Source organism: Meriones unguiculatus, chromosome 17 (assembly GCF_030254825.1).
Source record: "Meriones unguiculatus strain TT.TT164.6M chromosome 17, Bangor_MerUng_6.1, whole genome shotgun sequence".
Classification (NCBI taxonomy): Eukaryota; Metazoa; Chordata; class Mammalia; order Rodentia; family Muridae; genus Meriones; species Meriones unguiculatus.
Genome location: NC_083364.1, coordinates 92,786,684 through 92,813,394, shown reverse-complemented (window position 1 = coordinate 92,813,394; position 26,711 = coordinate 92,786,684). Strand labels below are relative to the sequence as shown.

The window sequence follows — 26,711 nt, the reverse complement described above, 5'->3', positions numbered from 1 at the left end:
GTCAGGCAAAGCTACATACAGAGTAAAACTCCTGTTTCAGAAAATAATAGTTATAATTTTCATCTTTGTATTATAATCTCTCCTTGGAATTTTAGTTCCTTTAAAAGATTTTGTTATGCTTTTAAAAAATACAAGAAAAGAACATTTGGGCTTCCTTCTCTTTTTCTGGTTTTGGGTAGCAAATTATACTGGCAGTTGTGCACTGGGCTTCCTGATACTGCTGCTCCTGTTCCTGACAAACTTGGTTTCCTATCCCTGTGCAGGATGGCTCGAGCCTGCCTGAACCTGATGGCTGCCATTGTGACCCAGGGTCCTGAAGCCGCTAGGGATGTGTGCAGCTGTTTTGATTTGAATAAAAAAGCTTTGTATGCCCTAGTGACCAAGAGGGATTCAAAGGTGAGGACCCCCAGTGTTGTGTTTGTCCACAGTTCCCTTCCTTTGGGAGGCATTGGTAGTGGTTTTTCCTCCTTTCCTCCCTTAGTCCCTACACAGCTCTGAAGTCTGTGCCTTTGAATAGGGCAGCAGCCTTCCCTCACCTCCACCCTGGCTTTGATTGGGCCAGTGGCTCAACAGAACCTGAGCAACTAGGACATCTGAGGAAGATCTGGACCTGAAAAGGACAAGGTTGTCTTGGTGGTTTTAGGCTCTGGCCTGAGAGGATAATTCTAAGCACCCTCTCTTTTGAGTGGATAGAAGAGCCCTTTCTCTGCCTCCCAGCTGTGATTCCATAAAGTGCCACAGCCCTCTGCCCATTCTATCCTTTTAGAGAAACCTTTAAACCTTGAGCCAGAGAGGGCTTCTGGATGCAGTGGTAAGTGATCTGTGCTCCTCTGGCTAGAAACTGAACCTACCAGAGAATAGGAACAGGAATGCTTGGTTTCCAGGAGCACTGCAAAAGTTCACTGGTAGCCCTTGAGGTGATACGGGTTTGACAGGCCTCTGGAGAAGAAAACACAACAAAGATGTCTACGCTCCTGGCCCGGGCCAGCTGCAGGTCTTGGTAGCACATGTTCCTTCTTGCCAGGTTGGCTCCTAATGGTGGTCAGTGCTGTACTCAGCCAAGGCGTGAATGCCAACCTCCTCCTAAGACTAGAGCACAGTGAACACATAGCACCCCCTGGCTGAGGTAGAAAACTGTATTGCTGTACATCTCCTATGTAACGGACGGCATGCTAACTAGCTGTCCTAGTGTGTCTTAATTGCTAGAAAGTAGACCGAAGGGTTAATAATACCATGTAACTTTTATGGCTCTGTGAGACTAGCCTGGTGTTGAAGGTTTTACAGAATTACAAATAAGGCAGTCTCTGAGGGAAGAAAGTCAGGTCTTAGTGTCTCTTAGATGCTGTCCTTTATTAACATGTCAGTAGATTCCCATCAGTGGGTAAGGACTTTCATGAATGAATTTATGATGAAAAGTGTCTGCTGTTTGCGTAGTACGACAAATGTCAACGTTCTGTGGTCTTGGCCAGCAGTCAGCCTTGCAGTGATTATCTATCAGATGTGCTCCCCGTCCCCCTTTTCAGGTATCCAAGCTGTCTGAGTAAAATAGACTAACATAGCCAGGCCACCCAGACAGTCCAGACTTTATGGAAAAGCTCAGCTGGGCTTCCCCTCCCAAACCTCGGCTACAGCAGCTGTCTCACCTCGGGCTCTCAGGGGCCTGCTTTAGTTCTGGGGTCTGTAAAGCAGAAGGAAGACCCTGTCATGTTCTTGTCCTTTACTTGTGTGATCTCATAAGCTACCTCAGGTGCTCTGTATGTTGTGCTTGGTGACAGCCAGACATTAAGGTTTTTCAAAAATATCAGAGTGATTAAAAATAGAACAGCACAAGGAGCCCCAAGTTCCAGCTTTAGCTGGTATCAGCTACCTTCATCCACTTACACCCCACCTCTTCAGTTGACTCTTATAGCAAATCCCAGGCGAGGATCATATCTCAGTATAAATATTTCAGTATGCACTCTTAGCAGAAAAATGTCTTTTTAAAAACAAAACCACAGTGCCATTATGGCACTGTCACCATTAATAATTTCTCACTACGAACACCCAGTTTGGTCTTTGGATATTCTTGTACTTCTTGGTTCAAATCCGGTCCAAACAAGGTCCATTTGTTTGTTGTATTTGGTTGATAGGTTTGTCAGGTGTCTTCAAATATCTCAAGCATTTGATGTTCCCTGTCCTTACTTCATACCCTGTAGTTGTTGAAGATGGAAAGTCATTTCTGTTTTTAAGGTGTATTTTAATGTTCCTGGAGAAAGCAGACCATGCCTCTGCTCATCTAGCCAAAGAAATCATTGTTCCAATCCTGTGCCAAGAGCAGCTTTGCCAAATGTTTTGCTCTATTTTAGAAAGTGTTTTTCAGAACAAGCTCAAGAAGTTCAGGATGTTTCCTTTCTGGGATGACAGCCCTGTGAGGTCATAGGGTGGGAATGAGGAGCAGGCACAGACCATCTTCAGTGAGACTAAGATGCCTTTGAAGGGTTGGCTGGAGATGGAGGCCTGTGGCAGTGGCTAGCCTAGGGAGGGTGGGTGCCCTTGTCTCTGAGATTTGTCAGTATAATTTTTCAACAGTGTAGGAACCTGAGATTTGAAGTTGGGATATAGGATGAGATCCAACAGGTAGAAACCAGATTCCTTTTCACTTAGAAATGTGTTTCTGGGAGAACCCACAGGAAGATCTAGTCCAAGTCTGTTGCGTACACATAGTCTAGGAAAATCTAAAGTGACAGAAATGAGGATGAGAGATTCCAAGGCCCTGACTCTCAATATTTCAATGGTGATGATGATAAATGATAATGATGATGATAGGCTTTTTCTAACTCATTTCCAAAGTGTGAATGCTCCCCCAAGGCTGGTGATGCGAGCTAAATGAGGGGACAGCGATTGAGGGTTTGCCATAGTGCCTGGCATGCATGGAGCAGATGCTTGGTAAAAATTGTGATTGTCCTCACCACCATCACTATGGCTGCTACCACCTCTTCTGTTATTAAGTGGGCCAGGATGGTTTGGAAGGCAGGTATGCTGACTTTTGGTCTTGGCAGGCATTTCTATAGTATTAACGTATTTCTTGGCAATGCATTAAGGTACCTTGGAATAACTGGAATTAGAAAAGGTTTCAGTTTAAGTGGAGCGCCTCTTAAGTACATGTTCCAGTGCTGGAGCAGCTGTAGAGACTTGCACCGTCACTTCCTCATGTTGAGATGTGAATGTGCCTTACCAACACTGAGAAGGAAAGCTGATCAAATGGCTTGTGACGTCTCCAGAGGTGCTGGTTGCTAGTCGTGGCCTTTGTGCCCTGCCTGCCTGGGTCATGCTGATGCCTGTGGGCTGTATTCTGGAATGTCCACAGTTTCATAACATGAAGCATCTGTGCTTTGGTTTAATGTGACTTAATAACTTATTTACAATATCTAATGAAAACCAGATATCATCATGTTGGTCTCTCATCAAAAGCAGCATCGTGTCTCCATTATCTGTGGCTTTTCTAAAACACAATAGATTGTTTTCATTAACAAGCAAGAGGGGATGGATCCCAGCAGGACTAAGAATCTTTGGTTGTATCCTAGAGTGAACTAAAGAAATGTATATCATAAGTCAGGGGAAGGGCATAACTCTTTTCAGCCTTACTTTTAAGTTGAGACTAGGACTTGAAAAAGAAGGAAAGTAGAGAAGACTTACAGAGATGCAAAGAGAATGCGCTTCCCATAAAGAGCAAGGAGGCCATATGCTGGTGCCTGGAGACAAGACCAGGAGGCTGCGACAGTCAGCGGAGAGGTGGGATACCTTCTGTGTTCCTGTGTCTAATGGCTGCCTGTGATATGTGAGTCTCCTTTGTCCTCCAGGGAGTGCACGACGTCCGGCTGGCCTACATCCAGTTCGCCCTCTCCTTCTTGATTGCGGGTGATGACAACACTATAGGGCAAGTGCTGGAGCTAAAAGGTGGGAGTTCCCCTTTGTCCCTTGGGGAAGTCTGAGCTTCAGAAACACTGACTGTAAGTGGTTTCCTCTGAGGGTCTGCAGCCTCTGCAGCTGCACTGTGACTGCAGTGCTCAGAGGGATTCAGCAAGGCCTTGAGCAGTTCAGGTCTTGAGCAGTGATAACGCTGCTTGCTCTTCCTGTGAGTCTGGAGTGCCGAGCCAGCCTGAGAGGCTGTATGGCTTTTGTTCCAGAGGATGCAGAGTCATAGCCCTGACTTTTCTTAGGATTTGCAGTTTAAACTTTTTCTGTGTTTGTGTTTTTGTGGGGGGGGGTTCCTGTGTATATGTCTGTGTACCACATGCATGAAGAGGACATCAGATCTCCTAGGACTGGAGTTATAAAGAGTTTTGAGTTCCTAATGTGGGTGTTGGGAATCAAACCTGGCTTCTATGGAAGAACAACTTGTGCTCTTAACCTCTCAGCCATCTCTCCAATCCCCAGTAATTGCATTTTAAAAAATGAGATACAAGGGATTGCGCTATAGCTCACTTGTGTAGCTTTTACTTAGCACGTACAAGAAGTTTGATTCCCTATATTACAATAAGTAACATAGATATATTTAATTGCCTTAATAGATGTACTCCATGTTATCAGAATATGAAGGGCCCAGGAAGCTCCAGTTTGACACCTTCTGGTGACTGCCTCCTTAGAACAAGGCTTGTCGTAGTTTATTAGGAACACTAGTGCTTTATTAAGCATTTCACAAGGATAATAAATGACTGTCCTGGGGTAGCATTTGGCAGTTGCTCAGAGCTCCAGAATCACACCCATGTGCCCTAGCAGAACACTGGGCCTTACAGGAGTTTCCATGTGCTACAGCCTTAGTGCTTGGTGGCCAAGCCTTCTGCCTCCACGATAGGGCTCTTTAGCTTTACATTGTAGGTGAGGATAAGAACGAGGTGAGACTGTATGCTGTCAGCCTGGGCTGCGTGGTAACGTTGTAACTGTTGGGGCAGAGCGTGATGGGAGGAGATTGTATTTGTATAGGGTCTGCATTACTGACTTTTCTTGTTGCTGTGACAAAGTCCCTGAGAGAAGCAACTTAGGGACAGTTTGGCCTGCATTTTTTAGGGAACAGTCTTTCATGGTAAGGAAGGCATGGTGGCTGGAGCATGAGACAGCTGGTGAGAGTGAGTCCATGGTCCAGAAGCGGAGAGAGATGAATGCTGGCGCTCAGCCCACAGTCTCCTTTTTACACAGTCAGGGAGCCAAGCCCATGGGACGGCAGTGTCCGCAAACAGGGTGGGTCTTCCCTCTTTGTTAAACCCCCAGAAGCACTTGCATAGACATGCCAGAGGTTTGTTTCCATGGCAGTTGTAAATCTAGTCAGGTTGAAATGAGAGTAGATACCATAGAGCCTCGGACAGTTTCCCTCTGTTCTTGCCAGGAACTAGCTTCAGGATGTCATGCTGCTTCTAGGGGTGGGATGTTTTTATGGTTCCCTGTGGGTTTTCTCATCTGCCTGGCCTTTCTCTAAAGGATAGGTGGGTTCTCATTTGTACTGTCACAGGACAGGTTTTGCAGGGCAGTTGGGCCTTATGTATCAAGACTTTAAAGATGTCTGATCCATCGATTCCATGTTTAGTCAGTTGTCTAAGGAAATAATTAAGGATGTGAGTAGAGGTTTAGTTCGGAGGGAGTTTTTATAACTTGCTGAGAATTTGACTCCTAACCATGCATTAGCAGGGGATGAAGTGAGCGTATCGAGAACCAGCTATCAAACTGTACACTGATGTCACTGTTTGAGTGATAGGTGGTTGAGTGTACAATAGTATTTTAGGAACGTTGGACAGAGCATACGGACCGGCAGAATCCAACAGTCAACTCGGATGTCACCATGTTTGCCATTGAGTACAGGGTTGTGGTTGACTTGAAGTTTATCCTTTTGGTTTGACTGGGGGAAAAAAATAAAAGATGACTTATTTTTTTGTTGTTGTTTTGTTTTTAAGTAGAAATGTGTGTTGCTTTAGGCTATGTGAAGCAAGTGAAAGTGACTGCCAGTGTCACCTCTAGGTCTAGAGTGTCTTCTTGGTAGAGGAAAAGGGTGAGTCAGGGTGAAAGGCAAGCAAACTCCTCCCCTCTGCACCATGAAACTCAGAAACGAAGACCACCTTAAGCAGCCTGAGCTCCTTTAAGTGGAAGAGAGATTCTCAGGGCTGTTGCCACTCTCTATGTCCTCCCAAATATCACTGGGCTGCTTTTACGCCATGTAAAAAAATGCTAATTAGGGGCCTGGGGAGTACCAAGCTGCTCGAAAGTTCTGTGGTCATTTTACCTTGAGATGTCCTTGATTTCCTATGCCATGGAGCAAGTTTTGAAAACTTGGGTAACTAGTAGAGAAGTTGAACTAGGTGTGGCATTGTTTGCTCTACATTTTAAAGTGCCTCGGAGTTTAATTCTTTGCAACTTTTATTTTTAGAATTTATCCCCTGCATTTTTAGCTCCAATGTAAAGGAGGATAAGATTTCTACCATCAACATTTTGTTGTCCACACTGAAGACAAAGGTGCGTGTTTCCTGTCCAGGATGTCCTTTTTGTCTTAAGGATGAATAAAGGCAGCCCCGTGTGTTTCAAGGCTGAGCTTACAGGGAGGTCTTGGACAACAGCTTCTTAGTCTTAAACTTGCTCTTGGTGGAGAGTCAGTCCTGGAGCTAGACAATCAAAGAAGAAGAGCCAGAGTGCGAGCAGCCTGGCCCCTTTTGTTACCATAAGAGAAAAGCTGTCAGTCTCAATTCATATGAACTCAGCTGTAGTATTTTGGGCTGTAAATTGCAAATGATACTTTATTTACACATCTGTTCAAGTGTTAATTTGAGACATGTTGCATATTCTATCTTTAGATATCTTAAGAGACATTTTAAAACTTGGTAAATGGATCATGGCTTTTATATAGAGATACCTTTAAGGATCCGTGAACAAACTGATGTTCTGAAATGAAAATTAGACCAATGCTTTAAAAAGGCTAAGGAGCATGGAAAATACATTAGGTAGTATTCACCATAGTGATTCTAAGCTAAGGGTGTTTGACCCATTTTCTACTGGGGGAAACATTTGAAGATGTCTATAGATAGTTTTGATTGTCACAATGGGATGGTACCCTGGTCCCTTACGGATGAAACCAGTGATGTTGCAGCACATTTTACATATAGTATAGATCCCAGAATGGAGGCAGCAAAACCCTTAAAGTAATGTGAACAATAATGTGAGGAATGTTTTCACCTACCAAAATAGCACCTTTTCTCTTCTTTTCTTTTCTTTTCTTTTCTTTCTTTTTTATAACAGTGGTACTCAGTGCTTGCAAAGATGCTGCAAAAATGAGTGCTTTCTTGGAAAAAGTGCTGAGCCTCTCTGGCATGGTGTATTGGAGTCTAACATATGTTCATAGGTTTATACTGGACTTTTGATTGGTGTTGGCATTAGAGCCCCCCAAGTGTGCATTTGGAATACATGTTCTTGAAGCACAGTAATGGATCTGGGGTAGCTCTGGATGGAGCTGAGATCTTGTATGGGTCCTGTTTGTAAGAACCAATGTCTCCTTCCTACTCAGAGATGTGGTGAAAGCTGTGTAGTGGGCTGCTGATCACGGCTTGTGGGAAATATAAAAACACCACAGGAAAGTGACGTCAGTTATGGTCAGTCAGAGCACAGAAGGGCATTTAGCCCTCCAAAATGATACTCTGAGAAAAGCTAAACCATGTAAATAAAGGAAATATCCAAACTGTAAATAAATATAAGTGTGCATTGTAGGTGTAGTTGAGTGTGGCTGAAAGGAGACACACCAGAATGCTAAGTGGATAGTCCAAGATATTTGGGAATTTGACAAATTTTCTGTTTCTTTTTTTTTCCTTTTCTTTGATAAATTATCTCCCTTTGGCATGCATACTTTTATAATATAGAATATAGAAATGATTGACTTGCTTTTTTCTTTCTTACTGGATCCAGGTAATCTACAATAAAAACATCACAAAAACCCAGAAGGTACGTTTCTTTACTGGGCAGCTTCTGAGCCATATAGCTTCCCTCTACAACTGGAATGGGATCACAGATGTTGTTCCAGAAAACCCAGAAAACACTGAGGTGAGTTGCCAGATTCCACTTAGCTCTGCCCTGGGTGTGCTCCTCCCTCACACTCAGGAGAAGAAAGCATCTTAGTCCACCCTAGACCTTTAAGGGAATCCGTTTGATCTATTTCTTCTGACTTAACAGTCTTAGAGCAATGAGAGTAAACTTACTTCTGCTTTTAATGAGGAAACAGTTGCCTCCTGGGGGAATGGCACCCAGGCTGGCCTGGCTGTAGTACCTGCCCTATGGGGTTATAGGATTCCTCCAGGCAACGTCTTCCTCCTCTTGCTTAGCTCTTTTCCCTTCCCTTTTTTAAATATCCAGCTTTTGTAGTTTAACTGTCTTATTTCTGAACTCTGTCCAGAGTTCTGGGTACTGACAGAGATAATTTATGCTGTGATTGTTAACTCATGAGCTAAATTAAAGCAGTCACCCTCATATTGGCCCAAGCCTCGCATTCATTTTGGTTTTCCTCGCATTTCATTTTGGATACTTCGTGAACAAGGACTTGGCTAGCCTGGTAAGGGCTGTTTTCCTCTTAAGTCGATGGCAGTTTGCCTCTTGAGAACCTACTATTGCTTCCTCCTCTCTTGTTAACTTGCCCATGTTCTCCTATTTTGAACATGTTTTTGTATGTTCCTTACCAGGCAGTTTCATAGGCTGATAAAAGCACTCATAAATGTGGAATGTATTCAAAAGTATAAGATAAATTAAGTCATTTTTAAATTAATTTATTTACTTTATATCCTTGCTGCAGTTTCCCCTCCCTTCTCTTCTCCCAGTCTTTCCCCTCCTTTCCTTTCTGTTCCCCCCCAATCCACTCTTCCTACCTTTCTCTTCAAAAGGGGACAGGACTCCCGTAGATACCGTCCAGCTGTGGCATATCAAGTTGCAGTAAGACTAGGTGCATCTTCTCCTATTGAGGCTAGATGAGCCAGCCCAATTAGGGAAAAGGGATTCAAAGGCAGTCAGTGTAGCCTGAAACAGCCCCAGTTCCCTCTACTAGGAGTCCTGCATGAAGACCAAGCTACACAACTGGTACATATGTGCAGAGGGCCTAGGTCAGGCCATTCATGCTCTCTGGTTTCAGGCTCTGTGAGCCCCTATGGCCCAGGTTAGTTGACTCTGTAGGTTTTCTTGTAAATTAGTCATTTTTAACCTTTTAAAAGTACAATTTTAGTATAATATAGGATAAACCTACTGAAATCTCTACACCTAAAAAAACTAATCAAGAAGGAGGACTCTGGCTAAGATTCTCAATCCCCATTCAGAAAGGCAAAGAGGATGGACATCAGAAGAAGGAGAAAACAGGGAACCAAGACAGGAGCCTGACACAGAGGGTCTCTGAAAGGCTCTATCCTGCAGCGTATCAAAGCAGATGCTGAGACTTATGGCCAGCCTTTGGACAGAGTGCAGGGAATCTTATGAAAGAAGTGGGAAATAGTAAGATCTGGAGAGGACAGGAGCTTCACAAGGAGAGCAACAGAACAAAAAAATCTGGGCACAGCGGTCTTTTCTGAGACTGATACTACAACCAAGGACCATCCATGGAGAAAACCTAGAACCCCTGCACAGATGTAGCCCAGGACAGTTCAATGTTCAAGTGGATCCCATAGTAATGGGAACAGGGACTATCTCTGACATGAACTGATTGGCCTCCTCTTTGATCACCTCCCCCTGAGGGGGGAGCAGCCTTACCAGGACACAGAGGAAGACAATGCAGCCACTCCTGATGAGACCTAATAGACTAGGAGCAGAAAGAAGGAAAGGAAGGCCTCTCCTATCAGTGGACTTGGAGACATGCATTCGTGGAGAAGGGGGAGAGAGGGAGCTACATGGGGAATATAAAGTGAATAAAGTGTAATTAATAAAAATTGAAAAAGTTTTTAAAAAAGTACAATTTTAGAATCCATGTCAAGTATCTGATTTAAAGTATCTTTCTAGTTGTTATCAGGTGATACTAACCTCTTTTCATTCTGTAGCTATGTGGAATTGATAGTTTGCTAAACCCTTCTAGGTGTCTGCCATAGAGGCCGGGAAAGCCATGGTGAGGGACCTCGTTCATAACTTCCTGCTAGATCTCTGTTGCTCTCGAAAGCATGGGATTAGTTTTTATGATGCGTCTTTGGGAACTTCCGGCAGGTAAGGTATATTGCTCTGTGAACTCCTGAGAGTGGCACATCCTAATGTCCAGTGGGAACCAGTAAGTGATGGAGTTATGCTGCGTAGAGTCAGACTCATGGACATGACTAAACATGTCTTGGGTGACTGTGGGAGACCTAGAGAGGATCTGTCCATCCGTGCCCTTGATGCAGAGGGCCCACAGTAGCAGTATAGGCACACAGATAAAGGAGCATTTATCCAGGGGCAGGTAGCACACATGAATGCGTGTGTGTGTGTGTGTGTGTGTGTGTGTGTGTGTGTGTGTGCGCGTGTGTGTGTGTGTAAAGACAGCAGTATCTCCTGATCTGAGAAAGACCTTAGAGCGGACCTCCTGCTGGCACAGGCTTTATAGCAGCCCTGAGCTCTGTTACTCCAGTTTCACACAAGAGGAAGGTGGCCACAGAGAGGTTGCGACACTTAACCCTGTGAGTGGCAGAACTTGCACTGGGTGCTGAAGTGTGATTCCAAAGCTGATCAGTGTGATAGCTAAACAGCCCCTGCTCCTCCAACATGCTGCCAGTAGGATACCAAAGTGGTGTTTGTGTGTGTGTGTGTTTTATTTCCTAGTTCATAGTTACAAGATTTTATTAAGAAAAGAAAGTCCAAACCTAATGGTATTAATTCTTCTGAATATATTTTTGTAGTCAGAAAACTATAATGCATGTCTGTATTGGCTTATTATTATTATTATTATTAAAAAGATGAGCATGTTTCTAGACTGTAGTGATTCATTTTCTTCTTGGCTGCATCACATTTCTTTTAAGAATTCAAGCTGGGCATGGTGGCATACGTCTTTACCCCAGTATTTGGGAGGTAGAGACAGGTGGATCGCTGAGTTCAAGGCCAGCCTGGTCTACAGAATATTTCTTTTTAGTATTTATTTTATGTTTTTGTTGTCTTCTGTGTGCTGGGAATCAAACCTAGGGCTTTAAGCATTCTGGGCAAGTACTTTACCCTTGACCTATATCCCTAGCCCTAACTTAAGCAAACAAACAAAAAAACTTAGTAGTGTTTTTTTTTTTTTTCTCATCAGAATGAACTCATTTTCATGTTAAAATGCAGCTTAAGGATTTTAGAATCCAGTACAATGTTCAAACTGTTAAGAAACCTATCACATGCCCCCAAGCATTTTCCCTTCCATTTGGCGCCCCTGAGAAGGATGGTCACTTAGTGAGCATTAGCACATCAGTTGGAACGCTGTGAGTCTGCAGAAAGCTGTAGTTAATGTGGAATTTTTTGAAACCATTGGCAAACAATACTGTTGAGGAGGGAACGGTGTGCTGGTTAGAAATGGAAAAGAACCGAGGAGTTCCAGGCAAGGTGCCCTGACCCTCCTGGGACTCATCTCCTCATCTCTTTTGGTCCCCACACAAATGTCACGACTTCAGGGCAGCTTAGCCTGCTAGCCCTTGCTCAGATAGCCACTCTGTTGTCACTGTCGTTCTGCCTGGCCAAGGCTTCTGTGACTTTCCACTACCCTGTATAGTTACGTCTTTGTTCTTAGTCTGATTGGTGAGAAGTGGTGAGAGCAAAGGCTGGTCATTTTCTGGGACGGTCACTGCTGTACCCCAAGTGATCAGTGAAGTCAAGGTGCCAGCGAAGAGCAAGAGGCAGTGACTTTCTGTGTAAGGACCAGATAGAATGAATGGAAAGTGTGATAGGCCCTTCTCTGTGACTACCCCCAGCACTGCCACTGTGACACTGAAGACAAATGGCTGTAACTGTCAAGTCAGACTTTAAAGGTGATGGCCCATAGTATGGCAACCCTAGTGAACTGGTTAAGAGCAGATGGCAAAGCCCAGGTACATCTGGATGCTCTGAGTACTAGGGCAGATGTGAAAAGTAGGGTTTTTTTTAAGATTTATTTATTTCTTATTTATTATACAGCATCTGCCTGCATGTGTATCTGCAGGCCAGAAGAGGGCTCTAGATCGCACTATAGATGGTTATGAGCCACCATGTGGTTGCTGAGAATTAAACTCAAGACGGTTGCAAGCACAGCCAGTGTTCTTACCTCTGAGCCATCTCTCCAGCCTTGTGAAAAGTAGTCTTAGAGCTTTGCACAGATGAAGCTTAGTGTCCTGAAGCTTCAGCTATAAAGATCCTGGGATGGGTGCTTCCCATTTGAGGTTTAATGTCAGCAGGCTTTTTCTCCTCGCTTTTGTTTATTGACCAGGCTGGTCCAGAGCTTGTGCACTTAAAACAATCTTCTCTCTTGAGCCTCTCGAGCAGCTGGGGTTTCAGGAGTCTGCTACCATGCCTGGTTTTACGCTCATGCTCATCTCATTGTTGAAGATGCTTTGTCTATTTGAGGACACCATGTCTTTCCCCATGAGCACCAACTGCCAAGTGGGTGAAGTAGAGACCTTCCAGCCATGCAGAAGTAGAGGAGGGAGATTAAAGCCCTTTGGTGGCCCCAACATGCCAAGACATGCCCTTTGAGTGCCCTGGAAAAAGTGTACTCACTGCCATGTTACTGCTGTGTCCCTGGGAGTGACTCCAGTGCTCAGAGTATTTGAACTGTTGCTGATCTCTCTCCGGTCTTGTCTCTGTTCCTAACAGAGGAGGCAACCTGACACTCTTACACTTCTTGTTGAGTTTGAAAACTGCGGCTGAGGATGAGCTGGTGGCCTCGCTTGTGGTGAACATCCTGAAGGTGTGCCCAGACCTGCTGACCAAGTACTTCAAGGAAGTCACATTTTCCTTTCTCCCAAGAGTCAAGTCCACTTGGCTAAACAATGTGAAGCTGCTGAACAAGGTACAGAGCTCAGCAAAGCTGTCATCTGGGCAGGCATGGTCTAAGGAGTTGGGACTGGTGCACACGCTGCTCTGCTTGGGTGTGTAGTGAAGCCTGTCTCAGGGATAGGGGTACTTAAACCATAGGACTTGGCTGTTTAGCCTGGTAGCATTGACTTCTCGTTTAGCTGGATTTGGAATTCCCCCTTTTGACTCAGTTGAACTCATTTCTGATCCTTGGGAGTCACAATTGAGGCTGGTATCAGTCAAGTCTGAACAGGACAGGAGGACTTGCAGGAACTGATGAAATGTTTGAGTAGTATGTATTAATCCCTTTCCTGCTTCTCCTCATCTTCCACCATAGTCTAGATCATACTCCCCATTCTTGAATGCTTGGAACCAGGAGGATTTGCATGGGTGGGGGTGGGGCGGATTTTATAATTTTTGTATAACCTCTGCAACGTCTTTACAGGCCCAGTGACCCTCCTGTGTCTTCTCACACACAGCACTGAGGTTGCAGATCATGCAGTCATTCCTGGTCTTTTGTGTGGGTTCTGGGGCATTGAACTAAGGGTCATATATTTGTACTCACTGAGACAGCTCTAGAAACCTAAAATTTGAATTCTATAAGATATGAAACTTGAACATCATATTGGTGTTCAGAGAGCTGTAGATTTTGGATTTTCAGATCATACTTAATTATAAATAATATAAATGCCTAGTGTGGCTATGCTTTCTTTCTGATTCATGGTCTCCCTATGGAGAACATTTCCATGATTGTTAGCTTGTGCCTCAGTTTGGTCCCGGCATTATCTGTAAAACCAATTTTTTCTTTTCATATGGTCTCTGGTTTTTTTAGAGCACCTAGTGTGCAAGCCTCCTGAGTCTCATGAGAAGCACTCACCTTGGGCCAGCATGGGAAAGCTGCCCTGTGCCATCATCTGTTTTGGAGCTACTTCGGGTACTGTCCAGCCCTGTGCTGCTGAAGGGACTCTTGTGTGGTTTTATAACCAGGCTCGAGTCCTTATGATGTGGCTTGTCGTTGTGTGACCAGTAACCTCACTGGGGCCCTGCTTTGACCCCTGAACACATTGTGTGTTGTGTCTCCTCTCTAGAGGGTTCTCATGAAGCTTTAAAAAGATGGCATGGTTTGCCAGGCGCTTGTCAGTGCAGCAGTGACTGGGGGGAAGCCCTTGTTCTATACGTTTGGGTGGTGATAGTTAAGTGGGTTTGGGTATTTACAGTTAGTGCTTTGTTCTTCCATTCATAACTCCGTCTCTTCCTTCCCTTTCTTAGATCTACGCGGCCCAGCCAGAGATTTCCCGGGCCTTTTGGACCAGAGAATTTATCCCCTTGCCAAGGCTCCTGGCGATGGTGATGGTGACCACAGTGCCTCTGGTGTGCAATAAGATCATGTTCACTCAGGCGTTAAATGTAAGTCACAAGGAAAGAGAGGTGGCTCAGTGGTCAGGAGCACCGGCTGCTCTTCTAGAGGACCCAAGTTTGGTTCCCAGCATATGTTGGCTCACAACCATCTGTGACTTCAGTTTCAAGGAATCTGACACTCTCTTCTGGCCTTTGCTAGCACTGCATGTATGTGGGCACAGGCATGCATTCAGGCAAGACGGTCACACACATAAATGAAAAGAAATTTAAAATGTATAAACAAAGGTGAGCCCCACCCCCAACTGTTCTTACAGAGCTGGCTGCAGTGTGTGGTTCTGGACCTGCTGGCTACATTTGACCCGGCAGGGATGAGGTTTGAGGTCACCTGTGAGGGAAAACTACTCCCCAGGCTTCGCCATTGTCCTCAGCTCTGCTTCAGCAGACTGTGGGGACCGCTGTCCCTCTACGCTTGCATAGTCCTGTGTGGGTGTAGCAGAATGTTAGAGGAAGGGACATTTCTGCAGTAAAACTTCACGAGTTCAGGATATCTGGAAATAGTGGGGCCAGAACTTCCAGCCAATCTCTCATTTCTTTTAGGGCCTTTTGGACCAGGTTAAGATTCCTGGGGAGCATTTGCTTTGAGGAACAGTTGTTTTCAGGCAGTGCTGGAGGAAAATGTGAACCTAAATGTCACACTGTTTCTTAGTGCCTAAGAACACTGTTCTTCCAGAAGCCCGGCTTCAGTTCCCAGCACCCATGTGGGGCAGCTCACAGCTGCCTGTAACTCCAGCTTCAGGGCACCTCACACCGTCTCCTAGCTTCTGCAAACACCTGCATTCATGGTTGTGTGTGTGCACACACACAAATACACAAATAAGCTTCAAAAAAATGACATTTTATTACTAGTAGAGTTCCCCATATCCCATCAGAAGCATCATTCTGAGGATTCCTGTTTTTTACCATAGTGTCCTAGTTTTATTTGAATAGCTATTGATTGTTGGCACACCCATTACTGGAGTCTAACCCTAGGCAACCCGATGTCCACTGAGGGTCTTGGCACTCAGAGAGCCGGCTCCATCCTTCAGTGAGGCCGGGTGGTATGTCACACGAACAGGACTGAGGTCAGCCATGATGCTCTGTACAGGCCTGTGTTGGCCTCAGGACGATGGGGGCAGTCACTGCAAAATCACTTGAAAGTTGTAGTCCTGGGACTGCAGAGAATCCTTTGATGGCCCATCCAGGGCTCGTGCTGAATGTGGGCAGTATGTGAGAAGAGATGATCTGTGTTGGACTGGGCAGAAAGGCCTTTTGTTCTCTTGGACAAATCCTTCCCAAAATTAGGTCCAGTCTGTTTGTGGAGAGATTAATGTTTATTTCCCAAGGGGCATTAGGAAAATGGGGAAGAGCCAGCAGATCCACTTCCTTGGAGGCTTCATCTGCGCCGATTCCCTGCTTAGTCCTGGCCCTCACATGAAAGGCTGCTCTTTTTCCCAGCACCAAGGGGCTGTATCTTTAGAGGGGTGTTCCATCTCCAGGACTGCATGGCTTAGGAGTGTCTGAGCACATAGCTGTCTTTCCTGGTGGCAGTGTCCCCTGGTGGCAGTCATTCTGTGCAGGCTCTAAGGCCATTGAGCCACAGCCTTGTCCCCCATGCCCACATGCCTTCCCCAAGATCTGCGACTTCTCATATGCTAGGGACACATTGATATGAACAGCTTCTAAAGCTTGCAGTCACAAGCTGCTTTGTGTTCTGCTCCCATGCTTTCTTCTGAGAAGTTTCTAACAGTGATTAGTTCATAGTCAGAAAGGGGAGCATTTGCTTGTAGAAATGGGACATGAGAAGGATTGGGCAGCAGGGTCTTGAACATGAGTGTTTCTTCTGTGCTTCCTGTCCTGAGGGCACTTGTGAACCCTCATTAAGGCCTGCCTTTGAAGGGGTCCCAGCCATGGAGCCATTGCTGGGTTTAGAACATGTCTTCTTGTTTAAGTGTACACAGCATTTGCTTAAAACTGAAGCTACCCAGAAGGCCTTTTGTGTTTCATTTTAAATCTCTACTAATCCGGCCACAGCTTCACATACCCTAACCTGGATGGGACCACAGTAGGTTCCGGAAAGATACATATTCTGCTAGAATTGGTCTAGGGCCAGGCACTGCACTCCTGTGTACCAGGAGATCACCATGGCTGTGGTTCAAGAACACACTGAGCCTGGGCCCATTCCTCTTTTTGATAATAGGACCTGTGGGTCCTTGAGCATTACTCAGTCTCTGAGGTCATTGAGGACCTTGACGTCCTTCTTGGTTGTCCTTTAACTACAGGAGAACTCTGGGTATCAGAAGTCTGTGATACAGATTGCTTTTTGTGTTACTCAATCTTTGTCATTGTCACAACACCTTAAGTTGTGTAGTTGTATATCCCTTCAGAGGCTGAAGTCCAAGATTGAGTGACCTCATGTGTTTAGGTTTCAGGGAGACCCACTTACTGTCTCACAAGCAGTGTAGAGTGTTTGCAGAGTGGGCAGGAACACAGGACAAAGGGAAGCTGCAGACCAGGGAGGGGGCTGGTTTATTTTTCTTTGTTTTTGTGATGGTCAGGTTGGCCTTTAACTCATGGTGGTCCCCCTGCCCCAGTCTCTTGTGTGCTGGAATTATAGGCAGCCCTGGCTTAGTTTTGTTCTGTTTGTAACAGCACTTTCTCTTAGAAATCAGATAGTCCCTGAGAAATCATTCGTGACTTAACCCTACTCAGTGATCGTGCCTCATAAAGATTCTGTCACCTCTTAGTGCCACCATATTGGAGCCAGGCTTCTAGCATATAAACCTTTGAGGACAGATTTTATCTAAGCCATCACAGTTGCTTAGTCATCATGAAGATGGGTTTCATCGTGAGCAACCTGACATGTTTTCTTGCTTTCTTTCTGCCTTACTTGATGTGAGTGCTTCTCACAGACACCAAGTGGCTGCTGGGGAGATCCTGTGCTGTCCCTGCAGAGAGTCTTATAGCTGAGTGGCTGGCTGGGCTCCACCTGCTTTCCTGGCGACTGCTATAGTCGGATAGAGTAGATGTCTGTGGAGGAAGGTGCCCAGATCACCTCTGCTCAGCGTTCAGTCCAGCTGTCTCTTAGGCTTTTTCTAACAGGAACCTGAGGCACAAGAGCCTGCCAAGCCCAGTTGTCCACTTAGAGACATTTGTGATTTCAATTCTCTTCTTCCCAGTTGGACAGCATTCCTGTGCGACACTCAGCATTATCCCTTATTTCAGTCATTTTGAAGAGAGCATTAAAAACAGTTGACCACTGTCTGGATAAAGAGGCATGGCAAAATTCAGGCGTTTACACAGCTGAGATGATGGAAGAATTTGTTCAGCTCTTCAGAGAAGCCTTGAGCAAGGTGGGTGCTGTTTGAGTTTCTGCTGCAGACCCATTTCCCACACACAGAAAAGAGCAGGCTATTCTGGGAACATGGAGAAGCAGCCAAGGCATATGTCTTCTTAGCTGCTAGAGAGTAGAGGCCATCAGGCAGTGTCCTGGCACAGTACTCAAGGGCAGCTGATAAAGTGTTTGCTTATAGATCTCACTTAGAGCAGGTCCTTCATGAGCTAGGAGTCAGGCTGTATGCCTTGCTTTTGCATAGACACAGTGGAGCTGGTTCTGGTGGGACCTGTGCAGGTGCCCTGTGCTGCTTCCTGTGACCTGTAAGTGCACACACACATTGATACTGTGGCTCGAATAAGGGAGTCAAGTAGCTGGAGGAACCCTGTTTTCTCCCATTGCTAATTGTGCTAGTGAGGTATGGCTTCCACACACTGGCCAACAGTATGGAGCACCTGGTGGTGCTTGGCCAGTTACTGGAGCTGTTCCCAAGAAGGGTCCCTGCTGTTGCCTGGTCTGGTTTGAGTGAGAGAGTAAGTGCAGAAGCAGACTTACAGGGCTGAGCCTGCTCTCGGCCACCCTGGGGCTTCTGTGCAGCATGCTGTCATTCACACATGCTTGTTCCTCCCTCTGGCTTGGTTTTTGCTTTTTCACTGGTAGTGCGTTCAGTTCATCGATTTCTTTCTGAGTTTCAAATGACTTGAGTTTTATTCTGTTTCTCTTTCTCACTTAGATTTTGCCAGATCTGAACACAGTTATTTGGGTCTGGCAGTCATTTAAAAAGCAAGAGATTAAACAGGACCACGGGAAAGGGAAGAAGAGTAAGATTCCTGCGGTATCTGAAGCTGTCCAGCTCGGTGAGGGCTTCAGCTGCCTCTGCTCTTGGCCTGGGACAGAGGTGACAGGCAGCCAGGGTGGTACCTCTGAGAGAATCCTCAAGTAGCTCTGTGTCAAGGCTCCTCTTCTTATGAAGAGATCTGGTATCCTTTCTTGTATAGGGAAAGCCATAGATGGAATTGTAGGTTGGCTTTTAGAATCTGTTGGGAATAATGTTTAGTCGTTATGCCACTGCCATGTCTCTCTGAAGACTTGACCGCTCGTGCTGTCGGAATGGCTGTTGTGCAGATGGAGGTGGGCCACAGGGTTCCTCTTTTGTTAAAATTTGTTGCTGGCCGGGTGTGGTTTTCCATATTTAAACACCACAGGCCAGTCCTTGCTATGTATCCCTACTGCTCAGATGAGGGCGGGAAGTCCAGAGACAGGCAGCATTGGCCCGACCAGGCTGTAGCCATTAAGTGGGCTTAAGACCTGGTCAATAGAACAGTATCAACCCTGTTCATTGGCCTTTAAATTTAGTTACTCCATTTTCTGTATGGCTAGGGCTATAGCATGAATGCTCACCTGAGCAAGGACAAAGGTCAAGTATTTGTCCTAATGCAGCCTGTCTCCCTTTGGTGCAGACGATGCAGAAACCATTCTTCTGAAAGCTGTTTTGCTCCAGGTCATATGCCTCTACCAACAGGTTGTTCCCTACATGGTCACACAGTACAACTTTGACTTCAGCAAGCTCCTAAAAGGTGGGTCTTAAGGGACTGCAGGCAAGCTGCCTCTGTTTCTGCCAGTGGGGATAAAGGACACTCCAGTAAACTACAGCAGAGCTCAGGGAGTTCCAGTGGGCTGTTTACCAGCAGATGTGATCTACCATCATTGTTATTTGTACCACTGGTTTTATTTTACTAGCTGGGCTCCCATAAGTACGCACTAAGTGATCACTAGGATAGCAGTGAGAGTGCAGAAGGGAAAGGCAAGCAGCCTTAGTGAGCTGCTCAGGGTTGCCCCTAGCCAGGTCATTTGATACTTACTCCAACGCAGGGATGCATGAGGACGGGAGAAAAGAGAGCCCTATAGAAGGGACATGCCATCCTGCTTGTGCAGAGGTGCACTGGCTGTAGTTCCCTCATGTTTTACCCAAGTAAGTCAGCTTCAGTCCACCTCATGTAAGAGTATAAGAGTGTCGTCATGCTTGTCTGGACATATTCCTAGATGGTCGGGTTTGCCTAACAATTGGGCCTACAGAAGATGACCTGCAAAAATGCCATTCTTGGAATTATATAAGTTATTGAAATAATTATGTTTGAGACTTGTAATTAGCATTTTAATCATCAAGGGTGAAAGTTTATCTTTTCCCTGAGAATATAAAATTTATAGAAATGTAGCCATGTAAGGCTCAGCAGCTATTGCCTTCCCAAGCAAGGGAGGACTCTAGAGACCAGGCTTCAGAACAGGGTCTGTGCTCAGGCTTGGCGGTCATAGCCTCTCTCCACAGAATGCTTACGGCCTGAGTAGTAGCACCTGTGCTCTGCAGAGTCGTGGGGTGTTGTAGTTAATGAGTTAGGGGCCACACTCAGAGGCAGGGTGGTGAGGGTTGGTGAGTTCAGTTGTAGGACAAATTGGAATTGCCTGAGGGACAGACAAGGGCTGTTTTGCGTATATAGAATTTGGGTTTTCTTGGCAAATTTGAAGGGACGTTGGGTGGGGGGGTGTCAGGTGAGGAAGCATGGGACATGGGGAATAGACTGCATCCATCTTTTCTTCTCTGGGTTAGGGTGTTTGTTCTGGGTCACCTTGTGCTTTTCTGACCTTTGCAGGCATCGTCTCCGAGCAGGGCCCTCCTGAGGAGGTTCCTCCCATCCTGCAGCATCACATGCTGAAGGTAGCCCTGGAACTTCCTGCTAACAAGTTTCTGTGGCTAAAGGCACAGGTAGGAAGTACAAGTCTCCAGTCTTCTACTACCAACTTTCTGGGCTGGCTTTTCTCTCCGTCCTTTCACAGTTCTTGTCAGTTAACACATTTATAAATAAAGCACATCACTTTTCCTTTGTTCTGATCCTGAAAGAACCCAATGGCCAAGATGGGAATACTGCCCTGCCAGCAGAGAGCTGAGACTGGTGGCAGTGTGTTGGGCATAGTATTTGCATGTCTTCGGTAGCATCTTCTAGGGCCATAATATTCACTCATGGAGGGAAGGTCAGCAAACACCAGTTGTTCACCCGTGCCCTCTAATGCCAGATGCTGTCCCTCCTGTGCCATGAGGGTGACCAGCAAGGCTATATGTGCTTTCGAGTGGCTCACATCATATAGCAGCTTGGCTCTCACGCATGATTTTTCTGTGGAATCAGTAGCTTGGAAATGCATGTTGACATTTATACACACAGCATTTCCAGAAAGGTGTGTATATTTGCATGGCGCTGTCTCTCTGAGTTGAGACAACTCATAATTGCATAAGGTTTTACCACATGACAGGCTGCACAAGGGTGCTTTGGCCACTCTACCCATGCGTGGTAGGCAAGGTGTTGGGGTCACAGAGAGCTCTGGGACATTTCTGCAATTCTTCAGCTCTGTGTGGTGGGCAAACGTTTTACAAGTAAAAGTGAAAGATGAACACATCCTTCTCAAATTACCAATCACTAATGAATAACCACACCATCTTATTTGCATACCAAGTCAGCATTTTGAAACAGAATCCACTGTGAAGTTCCTATTGGTGAAACACTTGCCTTCAGGAAAGTCTTCAAAGTCTTCAGAAGAGTCTTTAAAGAGTGACAGTAGATGCAGACAGGAAGCAGGACCAGCTAGAAGGGTCAGCAAATGACAGTGCTGGGGAGCCCTTCCCTTGGTGCATTGTGGCGTGGTACTTCGAGTAGTTGCAGCTCTTGAGTGTCACAAGTGTCACACTAAGAGGCGTTTGCCACATAGCTTTGTCCATGAGAATTGGCCCAGGTGAGGCCTCTTCATATGAAAGAATTGGCGGTGTTAAGGCGTTAATTTACTCCTGGAAGAGTGAACACGTGCCTTCAATCCCAACACTCAGGAGGCATTGGCAGGCAGATCTGGGAGTTTAAGACCAGCCTGGTCTACAGAGCAAGTTCCAGGTCAGCCAGGGCTACACAGAGAAACCCTCTCCAGGGGGGAAAGAAGGAAGGAAGGACAGACATTAGTTGACATTCTGTACTCTACCCATTTCATGCTTCTAAAGTGCATCTTCTGTTCTGGCATTATGTCCTGGACCACCTCACGTTATCTCTAGCACGTTGTCATGTTCAGGGTCAGCCTCCTCACTAAGGGATGTGACATATCACACAGATTCTACAGTGTAGCCCGGGGCTCTGAGGCTCTGTACACTTCTATAAGGTTCTGGTTCTCAGACTGTGGGTCCTGACCCCTTTGAGACCAAACAGTCCTTTCACAAGGTTTGCGTAAGACCATCAGAAAGCATAGGTACTTAAATTATGATGCATGACAGTCGCAAAATTACACTTAGGAAGTAGCAACAAAAACAATTTCATGGTTGCAGTCACCCCAATATGAGGAACTGTATTAAAGGGTCTCAGCAGCATTAGGAGGGTTGAGAACCACTGTTTTAAGGCATCAAACTCTGTAAGCCTTTTTAAGAGGCTCTGTTATGCGCCCACTCAGTGGTGGGTTATTTACACAGTGTCGGATGAAAGGCGACCCATGCGGCCTTGGCTCAGGTGAACAGCTCCGTGTTATTCTTCGCTACTCACCTGTGCAGTCTCTGCACCACAGCCTGGTTCCCAGGACTGTTACCTCCTGAACTTTCTGTGTGAGCCAGATGGGATAACAGCTGTCCCATGTCTTAGGCTGAACCTATAGAAATGGTTATGTACTGTTGTTGCTGTGGCTTGTCACCATGGTGCTGCTGGAGGATCTGAAGGAGTGACCTCACTTCTAAGGTTTTCTATGAGTAAATCCCAGTACTCTTCTGAGTGGTAGGTAGAATGTGCAGTCACATGTTTGCACAGTAAGTAACAGCCCTTATTAATTGTCGATACTAACAATTTGAGATACTGCCCAAAATCTAGGAAGGCCCCGATGCAGAAATCATTGGAGGAGAACGCTCGGTTTTTTACCTTTTGATGAAGATGTTTGTGAATAGCAGCCATTTTCAGCTCAAGTCATCCACTAAACTTCTGATCATCAAGGTCAGTGTCTTGAGCAGTTTCTCATCTGACAAGTATTTCCATGGCTTTCCTTAGGATGCATGATTTAGAATGTGTTAGGAATACAGTCGATTTTTGTGAGTTTTTATTTGGAGTGTAGTAAATTCTAATTTTTGTAGTGTTTATTTTGTGCCTGTATGTATATGTGTGGGTACCAGAAAGGTGAAATACAAAACAGTCAGTCACAACTTGCACAGTGTGGACTCTGCATGTATTCTGTTCCCCCTAGAAACTGCTTCAAAGATGTCCCTTGTCCCTCTGTCCCGCACTGGACCTTGTCCATCACCGACAATTCAAGTGTCCCCAGAGTCAGTGTGCAGTAGTGAGGACTTGGTTCTCTTCTCTTTGTTCTTGCACGTGGCACTCAGTCTTCCAGGGTCACTTTGCCAGCCAGGCATCACGATACACACGTGTAGTCCAGACTTGGGGTTTGCAGCCAGATTTCCACACTCTGCCGCAAACACCACCAGTGGCAGTCAGTGCTTTCAGGGTGCCAGGATGTGACTTTGTGGCTTGAAGGGCTGATAATGTTGCTGCACTTTGAGCTTCTTGACTGAGTTGCTGGAGGCCTACCCTGTTTGAGTGCTGCCTGATCATTTAGGAAGGAACTCCACCCAGCCAGTTGTCATGACAAATAGCTGCAGAGAGGGGAGTTTGACGCACACTGCTGCAGGGCTCTGTGCCATAGAGCGCTTAGCCCCTGAGCCTCCTACAGCAGCACACCGTGAGGGCTATCATTTCTTTGGCAGACTGAGGGCCTGCCTCACAGCAAGCTCTACCCTAGTAATACTGTGCTGCTTACCCAGGCTGAGGGTCGAGTCACACATAATTATCTGGTCTTACTGGAAATCCAAATAAAAAACAAGTTCCCCACTGGATTGCTCGCCTTCCTACTGCAGACTTAGGAAAGGAAAGGGAGTATACAGAAAGGAGCCATGTTGTCCCCAGCGGGGCATGGAGTGATGTCTTTGCCCTGAGTCTTTGGGAGAACAGCTGGTGCACTGGTGTCTGGCACATTGGCTTGAAACTTGCAGCTGCACAGGAAACAGGTTCTGTCCTGACCCTTTCATGGCTCCACCTCCAACAGATTCTTCGGGACACAGGAGTGTTCGAACATACTTGGAAAGAGCTAGAGCTGTGGCTGGAGCACCTGGATAGCACTGCAGAAGAGCACAAGGAAACCGTCATTCAGTTCCTGGAGCGGGTATGTGCATAGCTCCACGGAACAGAGTGGGCTCCGGGCAGCTCACTCGAGCTTTCTTGATGCGCCCGTGGCGGAAGGGCCCCTGCCAAGCCTCGGTTCCTAATCCTGCTGACACTGACTCCATGTGAGCCCACTCATGTCCACCCCGTCTGAAATAGCAATATGCCACTGCATGCTTCTTGATATCATTTGGGAAATTTATTTTCCAGGAAGGAGTAAGTTTATCCAAAAGCCAAGTTAAAAGCAGTAAGATAGAAAAGATACTTTTAAAATTGTATAATGAAAAAGCTTTAAAAATCTTTTCAGTGAGTTATTATTATTATCATTTGCACTTAATGTTTTCCTATTTCCTTTGATTTTGACCGAAGGCATTTTGGGCTTTTTCCTTGTACTTGTTGCCATGTGACTGTCTTCACCTTCCTCTTTTATGTTCAGATTTTACTGACACTCGTGGTGAGTCCTTACTCATATACAGACAAAACTTCTGAGTTTGTCCAAGAAGCCAGCACCCTTCAGGCCACTGTGGGGAAGCAAGATACAGATGATGCCAGCATTCCCATCTCCCACATCGACGGTAGGTTCCATGCCCAGAAGCTGCCTGTGCTCTGAATCTCAGGCCACAGCAGCAAGTTAGACTTGTGCTGAGGCTTTACAGAGTACAGACTGCCTGTTTCCTTGTGTGAAAGATGAGTCTACTGTGCAGATGAAGCCGTCTCGGGAGAACTACCTGCTGGCTGAGTTTATGTGTTGTCTACTGTGTATTGGCACTATTCAGCTCCTTACAGCTCTCATTAACAGAGACCTCATTAATAGACACCTCATTAACAGCCCTCAGGTGAGGAAGGTGTTGCTTATCCTCTTTAATATGTACTTTGCAGATCTGGGGCCAGAGAGGCAAGTCACTTTGTCTCTCATAGGTACTTTCTTGCAACTTCACAATTTGAACCTAGGGACCCCATTGCTGGTCTGTGCTGTAGCCCTGTCGGGTATCAGCTGGCTTATGTGAATGGGGGCAATGCTCCCGGGCTTTAGTTACTGTCTTAGCTGAGCAGCTTGTACTTTGTCAAATACTGTGAAAACTGCATGTCACGGCTTCGCCTGTACAGGGTCAAACTCTGGGAAGGATTTTCCCCTAAGAAAAGTTTGAAATGTTTTGTTTTCTCTTTCTGTAAGTATTCTCTTGCTTCTCCATGTCTTGGGCTGATTACACTGGGGTCTTTCCATGGCTTTCACTTACACTAGCCACCTCTCTTCTGTCTCAGATGTGCTGGACATGGTGGATGTGCTGGTGGAAGGCAGCGAGGGCCTGGATGAAGACATTGGGTTCTTGTTAAATGAAGAGATGATTCTGCTCACCTTCCCTTTCAGTGCTCTGGTCCCTGCAGCTCTGGAAGCCAGGAACAAGCTGCTTGGGACAGAAAGTGAAGCAGGTACCTGTGCATAGTCAGCACCTGCAGAGGTTGGGGTTGGGAAAGCCAGGGGCTGAAAGTGCAAAGATCAGTGGTCAGATTCCCCAGAGTGGTGCATGCTCAGCCTGGAGCTCAGAGCACAAGGATGGATGTCAAGACTGACTAGGCTGCTGGCAAAGCAGGCCTTGAAGGATGAGTCTGGAAGAATGTGTTCGCATGGCTCCATGGAACCAGCAGTAACTCTGAGTTTGCTTGCCACTACTCAGTCCTGCGCTCAGGATAGGGACGAATCTTGGCTATTTGTTGGGTTTCTGAAGTATCTTAGACCTGAGAACACTCAAAGATCATAGTAGCTGGAGTGCCCAGATATCCACAACACGTGAGCCCACATGGCAATAGTTTTGAGGGCAAAAGTCTGTTTCTGGACCTTGTCCTAGGCCAGTACAGGCTACGTGGCTCTTCTGGTGGCTGTCTTCCAAGAATATAAGCTGCTCCCATCTCATAGCTATGCCATCTGATGGCATGGTTTCGAGGATCCCTGGGAAAGGTGATTCTGGTTATCCTGGAGATCTGATCAGGCAGGGAGTGCTATGCCTGGAGAGGGACTCAAGGTGACGTATGTTCCCACCTTACCCACTGGGGAGGCCTGTGTGCCAAGGCAGAGGAAGGGACAGGAAAGCCACTTGCAAGCCCTTGGCCCCGGTAGCGGTGGTCTAGCTGTGCATTTACTGGCAAGCCTGAGGACCTGATGTCAGACTGTGTGCTCTCTGTATTGAAATAGAACCTGGGGTACTCCAGAATCCCTCCCACGTTGGCATCTGACCTTTCATGGAGCTGGCATTGAGTTTTCTGAGTCTGATGTGTATGTGGAAGGGGGTTGTGTTTGTGTCTCATAGAAGCGATCTAACTCTACTCCCTAACCTCACCACCCCCATTGCTTTGCAGGGGACAGCATCATGGCATACCTCACTGCAGTGCTGACCGACCTTCTTCACACCCAGAGGGACCCCCTAGCTCTGTGTCTTCTGCTCCAGTCTTATGACAAGTTTGAGCCTGCCAGCCTGCTGTGCCGTCAGCAGCTTGCCCGATTTCACAGATACTACAGTCTCTGGATTCCTGACCAAGCCCAGGAGACCTTGGTGAGCTGCACTCACTGCTCCCTGAAGAGTTTCTTCTGACGCTGTAGCTGTTGTGCAGCTGGGTGGCCAGATGCTGTCCAGTTTGCAGCCTTCCCGTGTCCTCAGTCATGTCACCTGCTCAGCTGTGTGAAGGGAGTAGCTCCCTCATAATGAAAACTGGCTGTCGCTATTCAGCTCGGGACAGGAAGTGACCTCTTCCTTTTTCCTTTACCAAGTAAAGTGGAATGCTAGTCTTTGCAGCCTTCT

General features: G+C 46.2%; 1 protein-coding gene across 3 annotated transcripts in view; it reads left to right on the top strand.

Moving 5' to 3' along the window:
* The window catches only part of Urb1 (URB1 ribosome biogenesis homolog), a 58,664-nt gene that overhangs the window by 4,986 nt on the left and 26,967 nt on the right, over window positions 1-26,711 (top strand). For 2 of the 3 annotated variants that reach the window (XM_021628467.2, XM_021628473.2), the window contains exons 4-19: window positions 264-396; window positions 3,840-3,936; window positions 6,395-6,480; window positions 7,918-8,052; window positions 10,055-10,179; window positions 12,763-12,958; window positions 14,233-14,370; window positions 17,538-17,711; window positions 18,426-18,549; window positions 19,153-19,269; window positions 20,341-20,453; window positions 22,576-22,695; window positions 23,801-23,917; window positions 24,353-24,491; window positions 25,180-25,347; window positions 26,272-26,465. In XM_021628467.2, coding sequence (XP_021484142.1) covers window positions 264-396; window positions 3,840-3,936; window positions 6,395-6,480; window positions 7,918-8,052; window positions 10,055-10,179; window positions 12,763-12,958; window positions 14,233-14,370; window positions 17,538-17,711; window positions 18,426-18,549; window positions 19,153-19,269; window positions 20,341-20,453; window positions 22,576-22,695; window positions 23,801-23,917; window positions 24,353-24,491; window positions 25,180-25,347; window positions 26,272-26,465 — 2,176 coding nt within the window. The other variant, XM_021628479.2, reaches the window with a different exon arrangement.